We start from the raw sequence: 20,915 nt of genomic DNA on the forward strand, positions 1-20,915 counted from the left end.
GTGCTGATCAACACACTCCATCAGCCTCAAAACTCTCTTTCTCTTTCTCTCTCTCTCTCTCTCTCTCTCTCTCTCTCTCTTTGTCTCATCTGGTTTTAATGGTCTTCTCTCTGTCTCTCTCTGTCTCTCTCTATCTCTCTCTCTATCTCTCTCTCTCTCTCTCTCTCTCTCTCTCTCACTAACACACACACACACATACACACGCACACACACACAAACAGACAGACAGTACTTTAGTAGCCCATGAAGGGAACCTGATCCTGATTTGCTGTGGACTCATTGGATCAGAACCGTTCAGGGGTACGTTTCCCGAAAGCGCTGTTGAATAACTACCTTAGTTAAATGAAAGAGAGAATAACGTTTGGAACACTCTCTCTCCACGGTTACTCAACAAGGCTTTTCTGGAGATGCAGCCCAGATTGGTTCTAGAGTCATGGACTGCATTCTGGTTCTGCTATCTGCAAATAAATCAATGATGAGAGAAGAATGAGAGTCAAAATGGAAAAAAGAGAGAGAGGATGGGAGATAAAGATACAGAGGGAGAGAGGAGGACAGGGAAAGGGGGAGGGAGAAAGAGTGACGTCCTTTTAACTCACATCACATGATGTGTTATAGATTCATTGATGCACTCTCTGTGTATCCTGTCATTTTCAGTCATTTTGCATGTACTGGTCTTTCTTTCTATTCTTTTTGAGCTCTCTGTCTTTCTCTCTGTCCTCTCTATCATTCTTTCTTTCCCTTCCCATTTCTTTGTCTTTCTTTCTTCACCCTTCTATATTTACCTGACTCTGACTGCTTAGCCATTGGGTTTTTACTTAATTCAGACTGTGTACCATCCCCTGTATTTAGATGTTTTGCTCCCTCTCTCCCTCCTGTTTTTCTCCCTCTCCCTCTCCGTCCTACACACCTGCTGTGACTCACTCTCTTTCTCCTTCTCTCTCTCTGTTTTCTTTTAGTCTCCCGCTCTTTGTACTCTCTATTGGCATGGTCTTTACACATTCACATTCACATACACACACACACACACACACACACACACACACACACACACACACACACACACACACACAGACACACAGACATACGAACATAAAGGTTTCTGTGTGCTCTGCCAATTCTCTCTCTCTTTAACTCATTTTCTCTCTCTTAAACACATTGAGGTTTCTTTCTTTGTCTCGCACACAAATGCACACAGCATTTTCCTCTACTCTCTCTCTCTCTCTCTCTCTCTCTCTCTCTCTCTCTCTCTCTCTCTCTCTCTCTCTCTCTCTCTCTCTCACTCACTCACAGTCAGGGGCTCACACACATATACTGTGGTGTATCTTCTCTCTCTCTCTGTCTCTCTCTCTCACACAGTCAGAGGCTCAGACACATATTATCTGCTCTTTCTCTCTGTCTCTCTCTCTCGCTCCCTCTCTTACGCATCCTCTCTGTAAAAAGAGGCTGCACTTTCCCTTTCTTTTAGTCTCTCACTCTCATGCAAACAAGCCGTGCTCTCTTTCGGCCACTCTTTACCCTTCTTCACCCACACGCACACACGCACACCGCACACACACACACACACACACACACACGCACACACACTCTCTCGCAGGCTCTCTCAGACACAAACACGGCGCTCTCTTTCCTTCCCTTCCCTCCTCTCCCCTTCTCCATCACTTTTTTCACCTCTTCTGATTCTCCCTCTCTCTCTCTCTCTCTCTCTCTCTCACACACGCACTCTCGCCTTCTCTCTCACACACAAACACACAGCTCCTTTCCTCCTCTCCTCTCCTCTTCTCTCGTCTCTCTTTCTCTCTCTCTCTCCATCTGTCCTGTCTCTCCTGTCTCTGGTCCCTCCACCATGCTGAGAGAGGCTGCAGGATGCTGGGCTCCAGCGCATGTGGCTCTCTCTCCCAGCTGCCTGCCTCTCCTCTGAGGGGGGACTCACCCGACCAGGAGCCCCCCTCCTGGAAGCCCCTTTCCCCGGGACATCAGCACCAGCAGCGGCAGCAGCGGGGGCAGGAGAAGAAGCGCGGGGAGGACTCCATGTGGCGTGTGGCGATGCGGAGGAGACGCTACCTGCTGGGCAGCGGCGGAGGGTGGCGCGGAGCGGGCATGGACAAGGGCGTGGGGTTGGCACCGGGGTCGGGGTCGGGGGGGCACCGGCAGCAGCAGCTGCAGCAGGGAGCAGACTGGCTGTACGAGTCCTACTACCGCATGAGTCAGCAGCATCCACTCATCGTATTCCTGCTGCTCATCGTCATGGGAGCCTGCCTGGCACTGCTCGCTGTGTTCTTTGCATCGGGATTGGTGAGAGAGACCACACTCACACACACACACACACACACACACACACACACACACACACACACACACACACACACTCATCTTGCATGCACACTTTTCCACACAAACATAAATAAACACACGATAACTTAAGTTGTTACATTCATTGATAAACGTTGAAGTGTCACTCATATGCATATAAGCATGTACAGGAATATATAGGCACATAATTAATTGTACGCAACATTGATTTTATATGTATGTAAAACATATGTAGAGAAACATACGTATAAACCTTAGAGCTAGTAGATAGGAACACTACTGCACACAAAACTCTGATGTAAACATGCATATGAAATGGGTCACTAGCCAATGCGAAAAGTGGGGCTTGTTGTTTTTGTTGCTGCAGTTGTTGCTGGAGTGGTTAAAGAGGGATGCTGAATTTGTCTTTCTTTTTTCTCTGTCCTTCTCTCTCTCGCTCTCTCATTGAATGACTCACACCTGGCTAGAGAGATACACTGACTTCATGAGTTCATATAATGAGAGGGAATTCTGTAGTAAACAGCACAGTTGAAAGTAATATAATGTAATTATGCAAAGAGGGGAAATTAATATTATAGATAGAATATATAAAGAACAACAGATATGATGTACGTGGTAGTGACATGTGTGGCAGTATAAGTGACAATATTAACAGCATTAAAATGGACTCAGTAAAATATAACATGCACTGGAATATGAGTTCGGGGCAGGATGTGTTATCCTTGCCACAGACCCAAGCACATTGCTTTTGCTCATTTTGTTTTAACCGCGGATGATCGTATCTGTTGTGCTTAATTCAAGCAGACACCGATCTTTATGGGGAGTCATAGAACTGTCGCATGCTTAAATCAATAGCCTGGGGCAAGATGAATAATGAAAGAACGAGGTTTGAAAAAAAAGAAGGGAATTTAATTAGTCCAGCTCAATGAAGCGAAGCGGCTCAGGAGGAGCCTACCTGTCAGCCTGGACAGGTCTCTATTGTCTTCCCCTGGTTTCCTGGGAAAACACTCTGAGCACTGCACATTCGTACCATACTGCCGTGTATTACTGTATCGTAAATTTGTATTGGACCACCTCGGATGTTAGAGTGGCAAGACCATATATCAGTACAGTGTAAGCGATATTAGGGAAAAGTTATTTGGCAAAACAGAAGTATATTCTGGTATAGTACTTTGGTCTCGAAAGTCTTTTCGAAAACAGACCTCAGTTGTTTTGCAACAAGAAAGCCATGTTGATTTGCCACAGCATCCTAATGTTAATTCTATATAGATTAAAATGAGTCAATAAATTACTCCCACTCTGTTATTAAACAAGAAACGCCATCTGGCTCAGTCACACTGCACTGAGTATGTGGATATCATCTAGGTCCAAGGTGATGGGCAAAATATGCCATGGAGGAAAACAGTGAGATGGCCATGCTGTTACAAGATGCTCATGTGTCTAATCATCAACAGAAGGTCTTTGCCAGGCTGCAAAGCATCTCGGAGGTGTTTTTGCAAGGCTTGAGCAACTGCACACCATCCAACCGCCCCGCCCCCCACACACACACACCAAACACACACACACATTTGTTCCGAGCTTCTTGGTGTTCTCCAGATGCAGTGTCATGTTCAATCTCGGGCGAGCATCTTCTGTGAGGGGTTGGGGAAATATGTATCACCCTCCCTCCCAGAGAACCAGTTTCTGTAGCTTTCCTCCTTCTGAACTGTGGAAGCAGCACAGTGACATTTCCAGCAGAGAACTTTGGGAAACAGACTTGCCATAAGGTGAGGGAAAGTCAGAGTTTCAAACCCAATGGGATGGAAAAAAAGCCTCAGCAGCATTCACTGCTCATTGACTTTCAGATAATTGTAATGCCACAGCTGCTGATTCTGGAGAACCTAATGTGGTCCTGATATGGCCCTTGTATGGTCCTTATATGGTCCTTATATGGCCCTGATATGGCCCTTATATGGCCCTGATATGGCCCTGATGTGGCCCTGATGTGGCCCTGATGTGGCCCTGATGTGGCCAGGTGGCACTGGCCATGTACAGCATGAACTGCAGCTGTGCCATGGCTGTGCCAAAGGCAGCTCGCCAGGTGGACCACTCCCGCTTGCCCAAGCAACACTTCCCCTGACATGTGTTAAACTGGCACGGTGGCCCTGTCACGTTTTCCGTCCAGCTCTCTTTCGCTCTCTCTCTCTCTATCTATCGGTCTATCTATATATCTATCCGTCTGTCCGTCTCACCATCTTTCTGTTTCTCTCCATCGCTAATTCAAATCTGGTAAAGCTATTTAGTGAGCCTTTCTCTGGCTCTCTCTATCTCCTTTTCGCTCTCTCAATCGCTCTCCTTCTCCCTCTCTCTCTGTCTCTCTCTTCTCATTCTCAATCCCTCTCCTTCTCCCTCTCTCTCTGTCTCTCTCTTCTCATTCTGTTTCTAACTGGCTGGCTTCTATCTCTTGTCTGTTTTTCGTGGGCTTCATTGCTGTGGCAAGTCTGGCTCTGAACCCAGCTGTCCACACACATCACATCAGGGCAGTGCATGTGTCTGTCTGTGTCTATATCCTTATGTCTGTTTGCATGGAAGTATGTGTGTCTGCATTTTATGTGTGTTTTTGTCTGTCTGTCTGCCTGCCTGTCTATCTCTGTGTCTGAGTGCATGGGTGTCTGGCTGAGTGTGTGTACGTATGTGTGTGAGTGTGTGTGTGAGGGGGCACTTGAGAGGATTTCTCACTGGTTCTCCTCTCATCCATCTCTCCAGACCTCCCCCCGCATCTCTGGGTGCCGTGTCTTGCCCAGACTGCATCTCCCTCTCTCAGGCAGGGGGGTGACGAGGTGTCCCGGGGCGTGGCGATGGGCTATCTTGGTGATAGAGGCTGATAGTGTGTGTGTGTGTGTGTTTGTGTGTGTGTGTGTGTGTGTTGAAGAAACCTCAATGTGTTTAAGAGAGAGAAAATGAGTTAAAGAGAAGGAGAAGTGGCAGAGCACACAGAAACCTTTATGTACGTGTGTGTGTGAGTGTGTGTGTGTGTGTGTGTGTGTGTGTGTGTGTGTGTGTGTGTGTGTGTGTGTGTGAATGTGTAAAGACCATGCCAAGAGAGAGTACAAAGAGCGGGAGACTGAAAGAAAACAGAGAGCAGGAGAGAGAGGAAGAAGAAGGGAGAGAGAAAAGGAGAAAGAGAGTGAGTCACAGCAGGTGTGTAGGACGGAGAGGGAGAGGGAGAAAAACAGGAGGGAGAGAGGGAGAAAATCATGGAAATACAGGGGATGGTAGAAACAGTCTGAATTAAGTAAAAACCCAATGGCTAAGCAGTCAGAGCCAGGTAAAGATAGAAGAGTGCAGAAAGAAAGACAAAGAAATGGGAGGGGAAATAAATAATGGCAGAGAGGACAGAGAGAGACAGAGAGCTTCAAAAAGAATAGAAAGAAAGACCATACATGCAACATGACTGAAAATGACAGAGAGTGCATCAAGTAAGGGATAACGGTAGACGAACTGTACAGTTCTACAAAGATAATGGACGATGCGGGGCAAAGAACTCCACGACGCGAAGTCCATTATCTTTGTAGAACTGTACAGCTCGAAGGCCGTTATCCCGCTTATCTCCCGTTTACAACATCCAAAAATGTTTTTATTATTATTATTTAGAATTTCCTTTATCTTTAGGAAACTTTATATGCATTAACCTGATGAATTCTTGATTTGAAGCCTAGTGCTCCCGTTAGAGAAAGTAGTGAGAAAGTAGTACGTGGAACAGACGAGCTGTTTTTTTTTCCCCCCCAAAAAAACTTTACGTTGGTTGTCAATGGTAACCATTCAAGAGCATTGATATGGAACGGCGATTTAACTTTTCTACTGGGACTACGTCCAAGGTGTCCGTCTATACGAACTTAATGTACACCCCATTAGCCAATCAGAAAACAGTATTTCGTTCCAGAGGGAGATAATGAATCTATAACACATTATGTGATGTGAGTTAAAAGGACGCCACTCTTTCTCCCTCCCCCTTTCTCCCACCCCCTTTTTCTGTCCTCCTCTCTCCCTCTGTATCTTTCTCTTCTATCCTCTTTCTCTCTTTTTCCGTTCTCACTCTCATTCTTCTCTCATTGATTTCTCTGCAGATAGCAGAACCAGAATGCAGTCCATGACTCTAGAACCAATCTGGGCTGCATCTCCAGAAAAGCCTCGTTGAGTAACCATGGAGAGATAGTGTTCCCAATGGTAGTCTCCCTTTCATTTAACTAAGGTAGTTATTCAACAACGCTTTCGGGAAACGTACCACTGAACGGTTCTGATCCAATGAGTCCACAGCAAATCAGGATCAGGTGTGTGTGTGTGTGTGTGTGTGTGTGTGTGTGTGTGTGTGTGTGTGTGTGTGTGTGGTGTATGTGGCTCCCAGCCATCTGGGGAGAGAGGGCAGTCTCCTGCAATTTTTAACAGCAGGCTTTCAGATCTCAGAGGCAAAAATAATGCATTATGCATGGACCTTCAATACATTTTCTCCCTCTCTTTCTGCACAGGACTCGCAAAATGACTAGCCTTGTGTCTCAGGGCAATCGAGTTTTCCCAGCTGCCAAAATGTAACACCCGACAGGCTATCAGAAATGATCTCAGACTGAACTATAATTCCCTTCTTCCTTCACAGTGCTCTAGTGACTCGCTATCAGCAGGAAAAAGGTTTGACCAGAAAACGATCATGTTGTCGATGATGGTTTGTCCACTAGGAAGTGTACGCATTGATCAGAAAGGCACTTGTGTTTGGGGTTGAGTCCTCTGCTATTTCAGCATTTCATGCAAAATAGTGCACCAGAAAAGCTTAGATCAATAATGATTTTCGCACATAATGGACAAATGTCAATATCTCATAGCATTGCATTTGCATGTATTTAGATCTAATTACACCTTTACACATTTGTTGTTGCACTAACTTATCACCATAGTCCACGAACAGAACCATGAATGAGTTTAGGTAGATAAGCAGTGAAGGAAAATGCTAAATCATGCATGTGTGTGAAATTCAAAATATGACAGCTGTCAAAGGGAGATAATGAGCATGGTTTTTAATTTCCACCAACAATTCAGCTCTACTCAATCATAGAAACAGAGGACGAAGAGTAAACTTTAGTAATAAGCATAATGATATTTATGGTAATTGTTGCAGTCTGCGATGGTTAATGATTTTTTTTAAATTGCTTTTATTGATTATATCTGCCTTTCTACATAAAAAAAAATTGCCTTTTTATTTGGGCCACTCTTAAGTATGCCTGCCTGAAGGACTACCAGGGATTTAGACAATTCTTGCAAGCCCTGCTGTTTAAGGCGCTCGGTACTATCTAGCTCTGTGTTCTTCTCTGGCTCGCCTGTCTGTGCCACTCTCAAAGGCTGTTCAGCTGACTCTGAAACACAGTGTCTGAGAGCCGCGTCTCTAGTGTGTGTGTGCGACGTATTTGTATTATATAGCTACACACTGTTATGTTGTCTGGATGTTGTGTGGCTGTCGGCGGTTGCGAGGCTGAGTTGTTGCTGAGCTAGGTCCTCATGATTTCTTCCTTTCAAATGTTGTTTTCCCCTTAATTTCCTTTTGTTATCTTTCATCGTTTAGTTTATCGTATTTTTCAAATATTTCCCTTTAATTTTTTTTCCAATGTTTTTTCTATTTCTGCTTGTTGTGAAACATCCTTTAATGCTTTTTGTATGTTTAATTACAGCATTTTGAATGAATACTAGGCTTGTCCTTCCTCTTCCAAACAGAATGATGGTTTCCTCTTTCACACCGTGGGACACAAACACACACACACACACACACACACACACACACACACACACACACACACACACACACACACACACACACACACACACACCTTCCACATTTAACATCGTACCTAGCGCAGACACCCTTTTGGTGACCCTTCTTTATTATTCATACATGTCGGTCTGTATTTGACTGATGTGCTGCACTTATGTATCTCATTTCCATGGGTTCTGAGCCACACACTGGCAAACAAAGACTAACTCTCCAGTTTAAGCCGGAATGTGGGAAGCCCAGGTGGACTAGATTGGACAAATCAAAAGTAATGTTGCTGTATATGCTTGGAAGTTTTAGTGAAGAATTGGTTTAAAAGGCACGTTTTGGTCTGATTGGGTGAAAATGTCTAGTATTTTGCTTTCGTTTCATGACAAGAATAATCCATTACAACGACAGGAAATTAGGTCCTCAGTCAGTGTAGGCTAGGGGTAGGCTAGCCTGCTCCTGCCTATGACATGTTGATGTCCATTGTGTTTGCTGCTGAAGTTTATGAATCTGCTTCAGTGTTCCAACAAATAAAAAACTAAAAGAATAAAATAAAAGACTAGAGTACTAAAAATATAGTATATCCCTGACTCCATAACCACATAACTGCACCGTATATAAACTGCATTACAGTATTTCTTGTAATTTTATAAAACAAACCTATGTATTGACTGTACCTATTGACCTGTATTAACCACAGTTTATTCAACATTATATCATCACATTGTGTAAAAATAATTAGCAAAGTTATATTTCCATATAATGATAGTAAGTCAATTAGCTGTTGTGACAGTCTCCTCAATTTAACATATTTAGTTCTTATAGGATAAGGTTAAGAACGTGCAGTTTTATATTAACATTAGTTTATATTCACAAATATTAACATCATTTTAGTTCATTTTAACACACGCTAGCAGCTGCCAATTGGGATAGTTAAAAAAGCTACTCTGGGCGCCTTTGCAACTTCATATTAACACACATTTCTTCGCTAGGATAGTTCATAGCTAGGTTGAACTGCATGAAACCTGCCATGTTTTACACACCTCTACGGAGGTGCACGCTCTGTAGCCTTATGGAAAACTAAGTGTGATGAAAATGTGCTATCCATCCCTTGTTAGTGGGACGTACCTGATACATTAATGGGATTCGTATGTGAAACAGTAACAGGGAGAGAGACCATTTACCATCTGGCTTCCCCTGGCAGAGTTACTGTGTGCATTACATGCAGGTGGAAAAAAATCCTATATTTCCACACCCATATTTCCACACACTTTCAGTTTGAGGCCAGATGCAAAGTGTCCCATCCTACGGACCAGCCAATATGTTTGGAAAATGAACAGATGTTGACTTAAATCAATGCAGGAAGCAGTATAGGCTGAATGTGGTCTGCATATGCTTGCCAATGCATTCTACTAATGTGTCCCTAGTCTACACAATCAATATGGCCGTCCAGAATCACCAATGCTTTCACATTTGGACAGAGGCCAGAGCACTTCCCACATAGTTGGCATAGTTCCAGTCAGGGTATGAGATGGCATGACATTGAAGTCTGACATAAACAGAATTATATACATTCATAAAGTAGATTTTTTTGGTGTTCCATCGATTTTAGAGTGTCTTAAATTTCTAATAAGGATAATGTAACGTCATTGAATTATAGAGATATTCATTGCCTTAGATTTTGAAGGGGATGAATGGTATAGTACTTGTGTAGCTTAATATATCTTCTCTCTATTTTTCTACTGATTACAGTGTATTTTGTATTCATCGATTTATTTTTTGCGTGTGTTAAAGTGATAGAGTGTGTGGGAGACAAGAGAGACAGAGAAAGAGTAAGAGACAGACAGAGTATTGAGCATGTGATTAAGGGATTGATAGAAAGGCGAGAACATTAGTTGGGGAGCCATTGAGAGCCAGCTAGTTTAATGGTACAAGGCTTCTGTTCAGTGTGGTGTTAGTAATGAAAAGTCAATGGTCTCTTTGGTCTGCTAGGTGTGTGTGTGTGTGTGTGTGTGTGTGTGTGTGTGTGTGTGTGTGTGTTTAATGTGCGTTTCAAGCTCTCTACCAACAGCTAAGTGTGTTAGGTGTGTGTGTGTGTGTATGTGTGCGCAGCGTCCATGCTTTATACCAACGGCTAAGTATTTCCAGGTGTGTATTTGTGTGTTTGTAGTGTGTGTGTGTGAGTGTGTGTGTGTGTGTGTGTGTGTGTGTATGTGTGTGTGTGTGTGTGTGTGTGTGTGTGTGTGTGTGTGTGTGTGTGTGTGTGTGTGTGTGTGTGTGTGTGTAGCATCAATGTTCAACGTGTGAGGTGGTGAGTGTGTAAAAATGGCATTTTCAGCACTGCTCTCATCTATGGCTCAATGTCTGACTGATCCACATTAATGCCTTTCACCCACTGCCTAGGGCCGTAACACTTTACATTTAGTGCCTAGTACCCTTATGCTCTGCCCACTGCCCACTGCCCACTGCCCCTAACCTGCCCTAATATTCTCCAGCTTGCCTACTGCCCACAGCCCTAATGCCCTCACCTACTGCCTCCTGCCCTAATACTCTCCAGCTTGCCCACTGCCAACTGCCCACAGCCCTAATGCCCCTCACCTACTGCCTCCTGCCCTAATATTCTCCAGCTAGCCTACTTCCCTGTAGAGCCCATAGCAGCTCAGTCTCTCTGTTGTTCTTCGCCTGAGCCATGGCCCTGTCAGGACAGCTTCTTTTGCAGCCTGTTTTGACAGTATAAAAGCATTATTTGGAGACATGGTGGTATGAGTGTGAATAGATACACAGCCTCTCTAGCAGCTAAGCTGGGAGCAGAAGCCAGACATGGCTAAGACTCTGAATCATGTTCCTCTGTGGAGGATAGATGTTTGTCACAGGTGTTGTATCCCACAGTGCCTACCCCCCCCACCCCCCCCCCCCCCCCGTCCGCCTTATCCCCTTATCCCCCTCTCCTTTTTATTCTGTTTGATTTCCCTTCATCTCCTTATCTCACCTTTCCTCATCCACTTCTCTTCACTCTTCTCGGCTTGCTCCCTCTGCCCCCTGGCACTTCTCATCCCATTATCGTTACCCTTCCCCTTACCCCCAAAGTGTTTTCTTTCATGCCCTCCCTTACATGGCCCCAGGAGTGACGGTGCCAGTGAAACTGGCACAAGCGATGGCCGTGCCTAACACAGTTTACAAAAACCCCAGTATGAAGAGTACGAGACACACAGAAAATCCCTTTCTCTTTCTAAATATCTTTCAAATGGCCTCTCAGATTTCTCAGACTTCATCATAATTTATCAACATTTTTTTCAGCATTTCATTCATTTCCATTTGATGTTTTTCAACATTAATAAACCAATGCCCCTCCAATTTTTTTTAACTCGATACTGACATATTTCACTGTGAGAAGTTGCAAGTTGCAGTGTGCAGTTTGTGTGTGTCTGACTGCTATTTAGACCCGTCTAACTGTTTGTGTGTGTGTTCCCAGGACATTGAGGACCATGTGGCGTTCGTGATCACCGTGACCACGGCCCTGGCCGTCTTCTTCAGCGTGTTTGTACTGGTTTGCATCGAGGCCGTCTTTAAGAAGCTACTGCGTCTCTTCTCCCTCCTCATCTGGGCCTGCCTGCTCGCGATGGGCTATCTCTTCATGTTCTTCGGAGGCATCATCTGCCCCTGGGACCAGGTGAGAACCCACTGGGGTCTGGGGCCACAGGGGGAATTAATAGACCAGATAACACAAGCTACTGGGAACAGGGGGGGATTCTCAGACAGGTATCAAGTGCAAAAGGTAACAGGGTGAATACTGGGTCAGGTAACAGGGTGAATACTGGGTCAGGTAACAGGTGAATGCCCAGGATAGGTAAGAGGTGAATTCCGGGTTGGTCAGCGGTGAATGCCGGGACAGGTAACAGGTGAATGCTGAGAAGAGTAAAACCTGGGGTGAGTTCAACATGAAAGTGATCAAATGAGACCATGCATACATGAATGGCAGAGTGAATTCAAGCACACATTAGAAAGCAGGCAACAGAGTGAATGCAGATATTTAGGGTTGGTAGCAAAGTGGGGAAAGCAGCATCGTGACCAGTGAGGTATTATCAGGGATATTCATTCTCATCTGCAGCAGCAGCTCCATCTCTGATCTGCAGTGAAGCTAACAGTGTGTGATAGTGCCAGATCTGAGACAGATGTGTTCCAGGTTTCTAAGGGAGTGTCCCTGAAGATGCCAGCAATGGCAATCGCCAGACTCTCTGTTCCTGTGTAGATTTAATACATCTAAAATCTTCTTATAGTGTCGCTGACTTTTGTGAGAAGCAAGTGTGCCGTGGATCCAGCACTTTTGGGGGATTATATAACGAGTTTAATTCCATGTCTGCAGTGTAAGCTTCTTTAGATGAAAGAAACTGCTAAGTGAAACTAGTTGGCCAGATGCGCCTTTTTCTTTCCCATACTTACTGCTGATGAGGCTTCCTTCGAGCCCACAGTCTTCACACTGCAGTTAGCAAGGTTGGAAAAGGGGCTGTTGTCTTATCTGCTGTCTTTGTGCTTTGCATATGATAAGCTGTGTGTGAAGGGTTGACTATCGTTAATGCCAGAGCTGAAACACACTTGAATACACTGGACCCTCGGCTGTCCTGCTGTTGATGGTGGTGTTCTTTGTGTGCACTATATCTGGGCTGAGAGCTCCAGCAGCTGGTTACATAATTGGTCAGCTCTCTGGTAGAGACGTGGGCTGGTCCTTCAAAAGCTTTCTGCCCGTTCGCCCTTTCCAGTGGCAGACCATGGGTTTTATGGTTAGGTCTTCAACAACTATTTATGCTTTGTTTTATTTGAGAAAAAACAATTACGCTTTTCAAACATTTTGAGATGAAACGAACAGAGGAAATGCATTGTTTAAGCTTAATTACTGTTGCTAGCAGACTTATTTGGAAGCAACCCTTTACATTGCCTCTAATGTTACCCTTACTTAAATAACTCATCAACCAATCAAGATTAATGTGAAAGGAAAGGCACTGCGAGATTAGATAAATCCTTTCAAACCTTTATTGGTCAACAACAGCAAAACTTGGTTAAGGCCAGTGGTTCTCAACTGGCCTTGCCTTGGGACCCACAATTTCTAATGGTCATTAAGTTGTGACGCAAATGTCATAGAATTCAAATCATAAAATAAACATAAAAATATAAACATAGGGCCTAACGTTGCATCCATAGTACATTAGCCTAAGTCTGACATCAGATTTACATTTTAATTTAAATAGATTTTTCAAATCACAGTTGAGTGACCTGGAGACTATGACTATTTCCTTCACCTTTGGCCAAACTTATGTTTACAACTTTACATTATAGTCATCAGATTAGCATGTAATACATTTTGTTTGTGATCTAAACTTGATTGGTCTGAAGTCCTCCTAAGGACATTCAGGGCCTGATTTACTAACATGCGACTGCTGCTTAATCTGCGTTCGCACATTAACGCACAGTGTTTTTGTGCATGTTCCGTGGTATTTATCAAACCAGATCTGCGCTGGGCAAACTGTGTTTACTCCGCCCTATATACGGCCTGATTTACTAACATTGCGACCGCTGCTTAAACTGCGTAACGCACGGTGTTTTTGCGCATTTTCCGTGGTATTTATTTAGGAAGAGAAAATGAAGCTTCAGCGAAGTGGAGATAGATATATTGGTTTACGTTCGCTCAATCACTGAACCTGATTCAATGTGTGCGCTGCTATATTGTTGTTCTGCCCGCCATCACCTACTGCGAGATGTTTAAAAGAACACGATTATAAAGAATATGCTATTGGTGGCATTAATGCATAAACTGTCTATTATCACAATATAGATGTGTACATGGCGAGATTAATAATTTCTACAAGGGACATGGGTTCACTACAATTATATGGACGTGGGTGCAATCAATGGTTCATATTACGTTCGGAAAGTTTGCGATTTCAAAAAAAGTCCTGTTTGATGTCTCTAATTTCAGCTGTGGCAGTGGGGAAATGTATTGACCAGTGCGCGGGTAGCAATGCGTCGAGTACCTGTGTGAATATTTGGCTGAGTGAAGGCTGAGATATACCAACTGCTGATGCTATAACTGTTTGAAACGATCCAATGGCAATATTTGCAATGTTGTCCGGAGTTTAACATGAATGTGATCTCCGGTTGGAGGGTTCCATGTCGTCTCTGATCTGGTTCAGTAATTGAAGTATTGCGTGGCTGGTTAACCTGTACCGTCTAATGATTTGTGGATCGCTTAACTGAAAAAGTGTTATACGAGTTGAAAAAAATATTTCTGTAGGCTGTCTCTGTCTATAGCTTCGCCTTGCTTTTATAACTTTCGCCATATCAACACTTTCAGACTCAATGGAAATGTGCTTCCTGGTTAAGACGTGCTTTTAAGAGGCGGAGAATTATCCCGCAAATTAGAGATGTGCGCTGGTCAGGCAGTTTAGTAAATACCACGCAATACATCATTAGGCGCACTTATCTTCTCTCCTCCCAAATATTTGCGCATGTTTCCACCCACCTTTTCGTGTCCTCCCCGTCCACAGCCACGAAGCGCTAATATGCGCTGCGCCCCCTTAGTAAATACCGTTTTATGTTTACGACCGCTATTTTACGCCTGAAATGGGTGCAATCCTGTTAGTAAATCAGGCCCTCAGTATTAAGAGTTACTATCATTCCATATGTATTTATTCATTTGGCAGATGCTTTATCCAAGTGAATTGCAACCGAGCATTCATTCAACCCCAAGCAATCATTCAACCATCATTTCCATCCTACTTGGACTCTCTTGGCAATTGTAGTTCATTAACCAAGATGGCCCACTGCACCCTCCCCAGGACATGGTCTTGGATACAGGAACATAGTTTCCCCTGGAGACTTTTCTCATGTGCGCTTGCCTATATTTGCCTCCCCCACATCCTCTTATTGGATGCCTATTTCTACTGGGAGGATGGTGCCCGCCAGCTTTGACGGATGACGTCAGCTAAGACCCAATGCTTTAATGAGCAGCCAAGTCGGCCTTTTTATTATTAATCACCTGGATACGAGACAGCATGAGAGGCGCTGTTGAGTTTATAGTGTGTTCTTACAAAAGAGGACTCTATGAGGAGCCATGTAAGCTGGAGATGTTGTCTCTAGAGAGCTGATGGGACTCTCTCACAACAAAGAGTTCTCTGAGGAACTGCAAATGCCTGACAGATCTATGGGGTATATAATGGTCTCACAAAAGAACAACAACACAAAATTGCTTTTTGGAATGGCATTGTTGCTTTATCTGGAATTCTTTTCACAGACGGAACAAATGTCATTGGACAGAAACCCAAATGCCACAAATGAGTGGTTCTCTCCATGGAGTTTCGTTTTGCAATTTTAAGAAAAGAAGTTCCTGTGAGGAAGCCCACATTGCGAATACTGATCCTGAGAAGTGCTAGGCTGCACGCTGTACAGTTAAGTCTCACCCAATCATTATCCAAAATTTGAGCTCTGTGAGGAACCTCACAAGCTAATTGGCTCTTTTAAAACGGCCTTGTAGTTCACAGTTATGTTTTTTTTAATGAGAAGCATAGAAGTGTACTGCCCAGATCACAGTGGGATGCAGATGTTCCCAATTGAGTGGAGGAGAGGAGGGTGCCTTGTAGAGCTGCAACGATTAGTCGACGAAATCGACTAAGTCGATTGTGAAAAATGGTCGACGCGGATTTGTGTCGTCGACGCGTCATATAATATTTTTTCTTTACAGACGCTCACAGAGCTACCGGTACTTTTCATTCGGAATTGCATATAGGAAGTGCGAAATAGCTGCGAAAAGCGAATTATTCTGGGATGGCTCATGTTACCATGGAAACAATAAACAAAGCTTGGTTAAGCAGCTGCTGCATATCAGATATGGCTAACAGAAAAGTTGTCATTTTTTCTCAATGATGGTCAATTATTAGTAGTTTAAGAAGTACTACTACAGTATTTCAAAGAGAACGGGCTGTGGGAGCATAAGAACAGTAAGTGTCTAGCAGCAATTATCATAGACATATAATATCTATAACTTATTGTAAGGTTTACTCTTAAATGTTTGAAAACAGAACGTCTCATGGAGGATGCTTGCTAACGCTATTTCAGTTATGTTAAGTGCAATGTGGTAAATCAGTGAATTATCAGAGTAGCCTGTATTTTCGTTTGTTCTGAATAGATAACCCCCTCCACTTAGAAATCTTCAAACAAAAGATTGTGGATTTTTTTTTTTCATATGTTGAATTTGAATGTCACCTGCAGCTCAGTTATGTAGCACTTGCAGAGGCTTGATTGCTATTTTGAGTTCCTTTTAAAACTTTCTCTTTACTTTTAAAACTTTATTTGCACTTTCTCTTTACTTTTATAAGCATATTTGCACTCTTAATTTGTATTACTATTTAATGTATTTATTATGATGATGAGATTTGTATTAACTTGTTACTCAAATACATTTGAAATTCAAATTCCAACATTTTTAATCATTTTTTAAATTTATGGAAATAATCGTTAGATTAGTCGATTAATCGGAAAAAAAAGTCGATAGATTAATCGATTACCAAAATAATCGTTAGTTGCAGCCCTAGTGCCTTGCATAGCAAAGCTTATCATTATTATGGCTCTAGCTTGGCCAACAGCAAACCTTGGCCTAGATTAGGGTGAGATCTATACTTCAGGGGGTTGCTGCTCGGACATAGTGACATGTACGTATTGTTTGATAATGGAGGGGATGGGTTAGAACTGTGAAAGGATTGAATTCCCCAGCTTGATGTCTGTGGCTTTGGAAGAATTGCATCATGCCTTGTGATGAAAGCCCTTGCAAGCGTGAATAGTTAAGCAGCATGTGCCGCCATGACAAAATGCAAAGCGTGTTAATTAGCACTCTTCAAATTTGTGTCAGTCTCGTCATCATACCTCTTTCCCTCCCACCCTCTTTCTCTCCCTGTCTTTTTCTCTCTCCACTTCCAATCACAATTCAATCTCTCTGTCTTTCCCCTGTCTCAATCTCAATTTAATCTCTCTCTCTCTCTCTCTCTCTCTCTCTCTCTCTTTCTCTCTCTCTATCTCTCTCTCTGTCAATTTCTCTCTGTGTCTTCCTCACTCCCTTTCATACGTTTTGTAAGAATGAGCAAATAGAGCAAGATAGAGGTGAGAAGAGAAAGGCAGAATAAATATGAGTAGAGGGAAAGAGAGTGAGACAGACATACAGTGCCCTCCACAATTATTGGCACCCTTAGTGAATGTGACCAAAACAGGCTATGAAAAAATATTTGTCTGCTGTTTATCCTCTTGGTCTTTCACTCAAAATATTCTCAAAAATCTTACCTTTTCATTGAAATAAAATTATTGAAAGAAAACATTTTAATTTTACATTAAATAAATATTATTCTCCTAAACAGGTGTGCCACAATTATTGGCACCCCTTCATTTAATGTTTTGAGCAGCCTCCCTTTGCCAAGATAAGCTCCAAGTCTTCTCCTATAATGTGTGATGAGGTTGGTGAACACATGGCACGGATCTGAGACCATTCCTACATACAGTATCTCTCGAGATCCTTCAGATTCTAAGGTCAACGCTGGTACAATAGGTTTCAGCTCTTTCCACCGATTTTCTATGGGGTTTAGGCCTCATGGGACTGTGCTGGCCATGGAAAAGCCTTTATTCTGCTGTCGGTGAACCATTTTTGTGTTGATTTTGAGGTGTGCTTCTGATTATTGTCCTGCTGGGAGGTCCAACCACGGCCCATTTTAAGCTTCCTAGAGGGGGCTGTTAGGTTTTCATTTAATATCTGCTGGTATGTGATGGAGTCCATGATACCAGGTATCCTAACAAGATGTCGAGGGCCTTCGGAAGAAAAACAGCCCCCCAACATCAGAGATCCGCCACCATACTTCAAAGTGGGTATGGGGTGCTCTTCTGTATGGCTATCTTTCTGTTTATGCCAAACCAACCTTTGATGTTTGTTGCCAAGAAGCCTTATTTTGGTCTCATCTGACCATATAACTCTAATATAAAAGTCTGACTTAGATTTGGCAAACTGTAGGCACTTTAGTTTGTTGTTGATTGACAGCAGAGGATTTTTTCTGACAACCCTAAAAAACAACTTGTGGTGATGTAGGTGCAGTCTGATGGTAGTTTTGGAGACTTTCCGACCCTAGGACTTAACTAACCTCTGCAATTATCCAGCTGTGATCCTTGGAGATTCTTTTGCCAGTCGAACCATCCTCCTCACGGTGCATGGGGTCAATTTACAGATAGGTCCTCTTCCAGGCTGATTCCTTACATCTCCTGTCGCTTTTAACTTCTTAGCTATTGCCCTTATTGTGGAAATGGGTATTTCCAACTGTTTAGATATTTTCTTATATCCCTAAATCCAGGTTCCAGCAGCTCAACAACTTTTTGGCGCACTTTGACACTGAGTTCTTTTGTCTTTCCCATCTTGATGAATGACTAAGGGTATTTGGCCTGTTTCACCTCATATTTATTCCTCTGTGAAGCAGGAAACCATGTTTGACCACTTAAGAGTTCCTAATCAAACAGGTGAACTCAAAAATGTAAAAATGACTGCTAATATACTTCAGTTAGATTTAAATTATAGGATTTTCTAGGGGTGCCAATAATTGTGGCACCCATGTTTTGGAGAAAAATATTTCATGTAATGTAAAAAAAAAAAAATCTTTCAAGAATTTTACGTCAATGAAAAGGTACGATTTTTGTGAATATTTTGAGGGAAAGACCAAGAAGATAAACAGCAAAGATATATTTTTTCATAGCCTGTTTTGGTCACATTCACTAAGGGTGCCAATAATTGCGGAGGGCACTGTAGATAGAGGAATAGGTAGGAAGGAAGGAGCTGAGATGTGTGTTAAGTTGTGATGAGACAAGAAGATGTATGAAATGTCAATCAAAGGATAACCTGATGTCTATGGGTTAGAACATGGGGAAGATATACTGGTCAATCTGTTAGTCAACAAAGCGGCCAGAACATTGAAGAGGTATAAACTTGGGCTTTGTGTGTGAGAATTAAGCAATAAGCCCCAAGAGGCCGTGCTTTGCGCTGATTTTAGAACAGGTAAGGGAGTTGTTAGGCACGACGCGAAGCGGAGTGCCGTTAAACCCCCTTACCTGTTCTAAAATCAGCGCAAAGCACGGACTCGCGGGGCTTATTGCTTTTCTAAACCTGTTACTACACATATTTGATATGGTTTCATAAATAAAGACAATTCAATTTAAGAAACAATAGTTTAATGATAAACCGTCATTCTTCCGCCACTAAAAATTATAGTTCCTAAATAAATCGCTGCCACGCAACCCTTGAAGCAACGCAACAGCCAGATGGAACACTGGGTATGAAATGCGCTGCGCAGTAATATGGAATGTAATCAGGTCAAATTGTAAGGTAATGCTGGATTTTACAACGGCTTTTAGCCAATCACAATCAAGGATTTGAACAATCAGGTTTAGAAGAACATTTTAAGAATGTTCACATTACCAGAATCTTTCCTTCACTTAGAGTGACCTCTCGCTTACTCCAGTAACTGTGTCGAAAAAGATAGAATTAGCGCTTTGAGTGCTCTATGAGTAGAAAAGCGCAATTTAAATGCAGTCCGTTTACCATTAACCACTTAAATGTGTGCTATTTGGCTATAAATTAATGTATGCATGACATAAGTACATTAATACAAAAATAGACAAATATAAGTCTCCATCATAAAATGTAGGGGAGGGTCTACAGGGAACAAATAAGCTGCAGCCTTTTTGATTTGCAGACACAAAGGTGATTTTCAGAATCAGAATTTTAGATTTAAAACTTACACTTAATCAGTGGAGGAGCCAGGAGGGACCATGCCCTCTGTGTCAACTTTCCCGTGTTACAGAAGAGGAACTACAGGAACCGCCACATCCCAAGACACTGGCCGCTGAGCTTGTCTCACAGCCTCTTTCTTTAGAGCAGTTTAATTAGGAGTGAGATTCCGACGTGTGTGGGTGTGTGTGTGTGTGTATGTGTGTGCCCAACCACAGATAATTCACCTGCACACTCATCCTCACGTGTGTGTGAATCACTAGCATGTGTGTGTGCTTAATGAAGGCAGGACATTTAACCAGATCATCAACATTAATACCGAAAGTTGGAATGACCTGAATACATTCGTTTATGGATTTATATATCATTTGGTAGCCAAATTGGCGTGATTCATTTCTTCAGTGGCTTTATGAGCAGCAGGAGTTTTTAAAGCCCTAACTTGGTAGTACATTCTAAACCACAAGCACAGAGACTCATGTATACTCGACCCCAAACACACACTGGGGAGTCAAACCGTCACACTAGCCGTCAGTCCCATCTCCTCACGCACAGAACAGTTTGGTGATCATGCTATCCTCTACCCCTGCTACTGCCACATCCTTTAGAAGTGTAGGTGTGTAGTAGTAGTAGCGTAACATAATTGTGTTTGGCCCTCAACACAAATCAACACAGTATGTCGATAAGCATAGAGCGAATAGCCCTCAAGAAAAGCCCAGCAACTCATTACAGGCCTACACAGTTTGAATGCATTGAATGGATGACCGCACCTGACCACACAATCACTTGCATTTATAGAATTCATCATTCATAATCAATGGCACAGCAGTCAAATATGATCACAGACCCAGATTACAGTAGGTGTGCATTTTCCAACACATGAGAGGTAAAAGTTACATTGCTATAGATTCAAATCCCTCATCCCATAACAAACAGAAACCTGTACTACTCACCCATTAGTTTGTCCTATACGCCTTGTGCTCAGCAAAGGCAGGAACAATGCTGCAATTCTCTCAATTCTCCAAATTC

At 42.9% G+C, this 20,915-nt stretch overlaps 1 protein-coding gene across 1 annotated transcript in view; it reads left to right on the plus strand.

Annotated features, from left to right (window-relative positions):
- Positions 1-2,175: 2,175 nt before the first annotated feature.
- adcy2a (adenylate cyclase 2a) overlaps positions 2,176-20,915 on the plus strand; it is a gene marked incomplete at its 3' end in the record, with an annotated part of 84,525 nt that continues 65,785 nt past the window's right edge. Inside the window, exons 1-2 of the mRNA XM_080857429.1 lie at positions 2,176-2,292; positions 11,562-11,759. Of these exons, the coding sequence (XP_080713555.1) occupies positions 2,200-2,292; positions 11,562-11,759 (291 nt within the window). The 5' untranslated portion in view covers positions 2,176-2,199. The remainder of the gene's footprint in view (positions 2,293-11,561; positions 11,760-20,915) is intronic.

This window comes from Sprattus sprattus (genome assembly GCF_963457725.1).
Source record: "Sprattus sprattus genome assembly, chromosome: 19".
NCBI classification, from domain to species: Eukaryota; Metazoa; Chordata; class Actinopteri; order Clupeiformes; family Clupeidae; genus Sprattus; species Sprattus sprattus.